Source organism: Halyomorpha halys, unplaced genomic scaffold (genome assembly GCF_000696795.3).
Source record: "Halyomorpha halys isolate HHAL.00 unplaced genomic scaffold, Hhal_1.1 Scaffold1970.1, whole genome shotgun sequence".
NCBI lineage: Eukaryota > Metazoa > Arthropoda > Insecta > Hemiptera > Pentatomidae > Halyomorpha > Halyomorpha halys.
Window position 1 is genome coordinate 21,651 of NW_027111504.1, and position 7,977 is coordinate 29,627.

Genomic DNA, 7,977 nt, shown 5'->3' on the forward strand with positions numbered 1-7,977 from the left:
CGTCCTCCTCCGAGTGCCTTCTTTAATCTTTCCTTGATTACTCTCCAAGGGGTCTCTTCGTCGGACTGAATTTGGTTGAGGATGCTTCTTTTTACTCTGCAAACGACCGCTGCTTTTAATGCCTCTGCAGCAGCACTGCTTATTATTGCTAACAAGTAGAACTGCTTATTATTGCTAACTAGTAGAACTGCTTATTATTGCTAACAAGTTGAACTGCTTATTATTGTTAACAAGTAGAACTGCTTATTACTGCTAACTAGTAGAACTGCTTATTATTACTAACAAGTAGAACTGTTTATTATTGCTAACAAGTAGAACTGTTTATTATTGCTAACTAGTAGAACTGCTTATTATTGCTAACAAGTAGAACTGTTTATTATTGATAACAAGCTGAACAGTTTATTATTGCTTATAAGCAGCACTGCTTATTATTGCTAACAAGTAGAATTACTTATTATTGCTAACTAGTAGAACTGCTTATTATTGCTAACAAGTTGAACTGCTTATTACTGTTAACAAGTAGAACTGCTCATTACTGCTAACTAGTAAAACTGCTTATTATTGCTAACAAGTAGAATTGTTTATTATTTCTAACAAGTTGAACTGCTTATTATTGCTAACAAGTAGAACTGTTTATTATTGCTAACAAGTAGAACTGTTTATTTTTGCTAACAAGTAGAACTGCTTATTATAGCTAACAAGTAGAACTGCTTATTATTTCTAACTAGTAGAACTGCTTATTATTGCTAACAAGTAGAACTGTTTATTATTGCTAAATAGTAGAACTGTTTATTATTGCCAACAAGTATATAACTGTGTATTATTGCTAACAAGTATAACTGCTTATTATTACTAACAAGTAGATGTGCTTATTATTGCTAAATAGTAGAACTGCTTATTATTGCTAACAAGTAGAACTGTTTATTATTGCTAACAAGTATATAACTGTGTATTATTGCTAACAAGTATAACTGCTTATTATTTCTAACAAGTAGAACTGCTTATTATTGCTAAATAGTAGAACTGCTTATTATTGCTAACAAATAGAACTGTTTATTATTGCTAACAAGTAGAACGGTTTATTATTGCTAACTAGTATAACTGCTTATTATTGCTAACAAGTAGAACTGCTTATTATTGCTAAATAGTAGAACTGTTTATTATTGCTAACAAGGAAATCTGCTTAATTTTTTTTCAAATTAACAAGGTTAAAGATTCTTTAGAGAAATATTTTTTTAATTGACCATTTAAGCCCTGTATTACTATGTCAATGAGGATAAAACCTTATTGATATTAAATAACATTAAGTTGTACATTCATATTTCGAATTTCATCCAAATAGTTTGAGTCTTTTTCGAGAAAATCGATTCTAAAAGGTGAAACTTCCAGTTTGTCGATTTTATTGGAAATATTGTTACATCCCTAGCACATATCTGCCTTAAATATGAAATTTCAGTTTTGAACGACTTTTTGTTTTTGAGCTACTCTTTTTGCACACTCACAGACTATATTGGGTGACTTGATTATTTGTATTATAAACCGTATTCTGTGTATACTTTAAACTTTCCCTTATTATTCTTATGTATTTCATGTATAGGTAAGTAAAAGTGAAGTATTAAATGAAATTTATTCCAATTTTATTTTTTATATTTTTGAAAAAATATATTCTTAAAAGTAAAAATAAAAACAACTGAAAACCAGTTACTTAAAGAAAAACCTTATGTACAAAGGTTATTCCCTTTTTTATAAATCTTAAAAAAATAATGCTATTTATTCCCAAATTATTATTCTGTTATTTGAAAAAAATGAGGTTAATCCTTCCAGAACATAACAATTGAAAAAAAAATTCCACAACCAGTAATTTGAAGAAGTTAAAAATGTCCGATTGAACTGAAATAACTGATAACTGGATGTTTTCTAACAATCCTTTTCCAGGACTCCTGGAAGTGAAAATTAGTAATAACAATTACCCTTCCTAATAGTACAAGAGGAGAAAAAAGGCAGTTATCTTAAGGAAGTTATCTTAAGGCAGTTATCTTAAGGCAATTATCTTAAGGAAGTTATCTCACCCCAAATTTTGATTACTTTAATCAAAGCTGTGTATAATTAATAGTCGAAATTGATGAGTCTGACATGTATAGAGAGGGGGAATAAAGAATGGCGGCTGTCAATATCTAAAAAAGTAGGAACAACACAATAAAACATAAAATAACGCCATTTGAAGACGAGTAAACTTGCTAAAATATGAGCCTTAATAGAGTTATTTAAGTTAAATAGTTTTCGAGATATAGCTTCTTAAAAAGCTACATTTCATAAAAATGTTGTATGGGACTGAAAGATCAGAAGTTTGTGAATTTATTTTGAAAAATTTATATCTCAAAAACCATATGACGTACAGATGTCTATTAGCACTCAAATTAAAGCTAGTGTAATGAGCTATAAAGTAGTTTATGATGTTTATCTTTGTAGGAGTAATAGTTTACATGAAATTCGCTAAAATAAATTGATTTATAGTTGTTCGGACAAATTTTCATTTGCCAAATTTATATTCATTGTGAATATCATAACTAGTATCCCTACGAAGATAAGTGTCATAAACTACTTTATAGTAAGTTAAATTTCCTTTATTTTGAGTGTTGGGAGACATATTTGCGTCATATGGATCTAGAGATATATTTTTTTCAAAAACCAACATTGTATACGAACAACGAGAAATTAATATTTTGTGAGTTTATTTTGTCAAATATCATAAAAACTACTACTCCTACAAAACATAATTAACTATTTTGTAGCAAATTTAACTAGCTTTATTTTGAGCACTGGCAGATATCTGTACATCCAATGGTTGTACAAATAAAGTTTTTCATAAATCAAACATATTGTCCGAACAACTATAAATCAATTTATTTAAGCAAATATCATGAAAACTACTACTTCTACCAAGGTAAAGGTCATAAACTACATTATAGTTCATTAAACTAGCTTTAATTTGAGTGCTAATAGACATATGTACGTCACATAGTACCTGAGATATGGATTTCTCAAAATAAATTAACTAACTACTAATCTTTCAGTAGATTTTTAAGAAAGTTTGCTTTTTAAAAAGCTATATCTCGAGAATTATTGGACGTAAATAGCTCTTTTAGGGCTAATATTTCGGAAAATTTACTCTTCCTTAAATAATGTTCTCTTTGATTTTCTAGTGTTTTTGATAGTTTTTAAGATATACAGCTCTGAATGAAAAATTAATGTCTTTTTAAGGTTTTGAAACAGCCGCCATTTTTATTCCCCCTACCTTTATTTGGCAGACTCATCAAATTTGACTCGTAATTATACCTAGTTTTCATTAAAGTAATCAAAAATTGTGGTGAGATAACTGGCTTTTTTTCTTCCCGGCTCTTGTACTATAATAGTTTTGGTTCAAATGATTGGAAGATTTATACATTATTTAAAAAGGTGTAGTGAAAAAATCTTCTTTGTTTAAATTTCTTTATTTATATATCATTCATAATTGGCAACGGTTTGGGACCATTGCTCCATCATTTGGCACAATTTAATTGTTGCTTATCATTAATTTGTTAAGATACTTTCAAGGTCTCTCCTTATTTAGTCCATAATTTAAATTACATTCCTATATGCTATGTAATTCTAAAATTATTATAATTTATACACATATATTTAAAATAAAGAGAATATAGCTTAATTAACTAAGTAATTGTAATTTAGTAATTGAACAGTGAAGTTGTTCTCAGAGGGCAACGAACATTGAAGTTGGACTCTCCTTATTTAGAATTTATCTATATAAATTTTTAAAAAGTAAGAATATAATTTAAAGTGTACTCTAAATTAGGAGGAACCTTTAAGGTATCTTAATAAATAAATTAAAGTAGTAAGCGACAATTAAACAGTACCTGATGATGGAGGGATGTCCACTAACCAATACCTCTTAATGAATGATATATATATAAAGAAATTTAAATGTGGAAGATGCTCTTCAATAGGTCCCCAGAACTTACATAGGAAGGCAGAGGTTAAGGAAAAACGAACAAGCTGACGATCGAGGAATAAGTTGGAGGATCTCATATCGGATATGGCTAGGAACAGAGTTGTCACTCTGGGACCAAAATTAAGAATTTGGCAATGAATGGAGATGCTATTATGTGATGCATCAAGGCTGTCCCAACACCATAATGTATAAGGGTTGGGTAAAGAAAAAGAAGATTTTCCTACACCTTATTAATTTTTCCTTCCATGTCATAAAATTCTGCTGCTCTGTGGTTAATAAGAGAGTTATAAGCTTCACTGCTATTGTATCTAATAAATTTAACTAATAATGGCCTGGTTAGAAGCCTCATCTGTGTACTCATTGTTAACATAAAACAGATATGCGTTATTATTTAAAACACATATTAGAGTCTATCATACTGGTGAGAAGACTCATCAATGTCCATAGTGTAAATATATAATGGCTTAACTTCGTAATTTAAAAACACATATCAGGGCTCGTGAGACTGGTGAGAAACCTCATCAATTTTTATAATGTCAATATAAAACAGCTATGTATGGTAGTTAGAGATGCGACATCGACAAAAAAACATCGATGTTAAATACTAAAACATAGATGTTGAAAATACATCGACAAAAAAACATTTCTGTAACATAAGATCTATTCCAACGATCACGCATGCTCCTTTGCATAAGTGCTTTTTCAATCAAAATAGGATATCGAATACAAAAAACATCGATGTTATAAAATATCATTGCTTACAATACATTACCCAAAATTCATCTATGTTTTTGAACAACTCTTTCAGAAACATCAGGTCTGTCGCAACAATCACGCATTCTACGGCCTTTCAAAAGTGGTTTTTGAAAAAAAAAATCCAACATCGACTAAAAAAATATCGATATTTAACATATCTTTGTTTGCAATACTCTACGAAAAATTCATCGATGTTCTTGAACAGCTACTTCATCAGTAGCATAAAGTCTGTTTCAATGATCACGCATTCTACGGCCTGTAAGAAGTTGTATTTGAAACTAAGAATCCAACATCGACTACAAAATACATCGATGTTTTGAAATATCATTGCTTATAATACATAACCAAAAATACATCGATGTTTTTGAACAGCTATTTCATCAGTAGAATAAGGTCTGTCCCAACGATCACGCATTATACGGCTTGTAAAAAGTGGTTTTTGAAACAAAGAATCCGACATCGCCTAAAAAAACAACAATGATGTTTTAAGATATCATTGCTTACAATACATTACCAAAAATACATGATGTTTTTTAACAGCTATTTCATCAGTAGCATAAGGTCTGTTCCAACGATCACGCATTCGTAAGAAGTTGTGTTTAAAACTAAGAATCCGACATCGACTACAAAAAATATCGATGTTTTAAAATATTGTTGATTACAATGCACTACAAAAAATACATCGATGTTATTGAACAACTATTTTAGAAACATCAGGTCTGTCCCAACTTTTTGTAATGTTTGATTGAAAAAGCACTTCTGAAGCCGGATCATGGTTAGTCGTTTGAACAGACCTTATGTTACCCCAATGGATGTTCAAAAACATCGATGTATTTTGGGTGATGTAACCAACGATATTTCAAAACATCGATGTTTGTTATAGTTGATGTCAGATTCTTCGTATCAAAAACCACTTCTGACAGGTTGTAGAATGCGTGATCGTTGGAACAGACCTTATTTTTCTGTAATAGTTGTTAAAAACCATCGATTTATATTGGGTAATGTACTGTAAGCAACGATATTTTAAAACATCGATGTATTTTGGGTAATGTATTGTATTAACGATATTTTAAAACATCGATGTATTTTGTTGTCGATGTCGGATTCTTGTTTCAAAAACAACTTCTGAGTGGCCTCAGAATTCGTGATCGATGGAAAAAACCTCATGTTTCTGAAATAGTTGTTCAAAAACATCGATGTATTTTGGGCAATGTATTGTAAGCAACAATATTTTAATATTGAACATTGGTATTTCAAAACATCGATGTTTTTTTCAAAGGTGCATTCTTTTTTGCAAAATCCACTTCCGTCTGGCCGGATTATACGTTGTTGGAACTGACCTTATGTTACTGAGATGGTTATTCAAAAACATCGATGTATTTTTGGCAAAGATTTGTATGCAATGATATTTTAATATTGAGCATAGATCGAACATCGATGTTTTTCTAGTCATAATTTAACTTTATCACGTCGTTTGCGTAAAGGTTGGAGCAAATTTTTTATCCCACCACATTGTTAATAGTAATCTGTTTATACTGTAAATGTTTTGTTTTCATTTAGTTACTTTTACAAAAAAAAAAAAAAATGATAAATTGCTACAAACGTAAAACATCGAATGTAAAACGTCGGCTTAGAAACATCGACAGCGATGTCACATCCTTACTGGTGGTTAATGAAGACATATACGCAGCTGTCATTCAGGTGAAAACCTCATCAATGTGCTCATTGGGAATATATAACTATTTAGATTAGTTAAATCATTATCATAAAGTTGAAATGATTAGGAATCAAAGAAATGAAATCCTTGAAATACAAGTAATTATTAATATAGCCCAGTTTGAGGTCTGAACAACAAAAGTACCAATTATCCTAGTTTATTAATACCAGTTTTTAATTTTGTTTTTCTAACCGCATCCCTGGGTCATTTTAATTTAACATAAGGTCAACCTTCTATATGTAGTATTATTATATTTATTGTTTCACAGATCTTGATTGCTTACAAAATGAGATATATCGGATTAACATTCCTGTTATGCATCATCATGCTCAGGAGAAGGCATGTCAACATTGTGACTCCAAAGGAAGCATACCATCTGGATTTGAAAAACATATGATGCCTTGTAATTCATTCGAAGAGCATCATCAGTGCCCTCATTGTGAACATAGAACAGGTGAACTTAATAATTTAAAAAAACACATAATGGCCAGACATACTGGTGACAAGCCTAATCAATGTCCTCATTGTGAATATAAAGCTGTTCAATTTAGTAATTTAAAACAACATATAATGGCCCGACATACTGAAGAGAAGCCTCATCAATGTCCTCATTGTGAATATAAATCAGTTAATCTTAGCCATTTAAAACATCATATAATGGCACGTCATACTGATGAGAAACCTCATCAATGTCCTCATTGTGGATATAAAGCTGTACAAGTTAGTAATTTAAAACAGCACATAATGGCCCGCCATACTGAAGAGAAGCCTCATCAATGTCCTCATTGTGAATATAAATCAGCTCATCATAGCCATTTAAAACGACATATAATGGCCCGACATACTGAAGAGAAGCCTCATCAATGTCCTCATTGTGAATATAAATCTGTTCAAGTTAGTAATTTAAAACAACACATAATGGCCCGACATACTGATGAGAAGCCTCATCACTGTCCTCATTGTGGATATAAATCTGTTCATAAAGGTGTTTTAAAAAAACATATAATGGCCCGACATAATTACGTGAAGCCTCATCAATGTCCTCATTGTTAATATAATTCAGTTCAAAAAGGTAATTTAAAACAACACATAATGGCCCGACATACTGGTGTGAAACCTCATCAATGTTCTCATTGTGGATATAAAGCTGTTCAAAAAGGTGATTTAAAAAAGCACATAGTGGCCCATCATACTTAGAGAAGCCTCATCAATGTCCTCATTGTGAATATAAATCAGTTCGAAAAGGTGATTTGAAAGAACACATGATGTTTCGTCATTCTAATGAGAAATCTCATCAATGTTCTTCACACTGTGGATATAAATTTTTTCAAGTTAGTAAATTACAAAAACACATAATGGCGCGTCATACTAATGAGAAGTCTCATCAATGTCTTCATTGTGAACATAAATCAGTTAGAATAGATTATTTTAATCAAAATATAATGGCCCATCACACTACTCAGAATCCTTATCAATGCCCTCATTGTGAATGTAAATC

At 30.7% G+C, this 7,977-nt stretch overlaps 1 protein-coding gene across 1 annotated transcript in view; it reads left to right on the plus strand.

The window, feature by feature from the left end:
* The window catches only part of LOC106690918 (zinc finger protein 845-like), a gene marked incomplete at its 5' end in the record, with an annotated part of 23,517 nt that extends 15,985 nt beyond the window's left edge, over positions 1 to 7,532 (plus strand). Inside the window, one exon of the mRNA XM_067049540.1 lies at positions 6,748 to 7,532. Within this exon, the coding sequence (XP_066905641.1) occupies positions 6,748 to 7,532 (785 nt within the window). The remainder of the gene's footprint in view (positions 1 to 6,747) is intronic.
* Between the last annotated feature and the right edge of the window lie 445 nt (positions 7,533 to 7,977).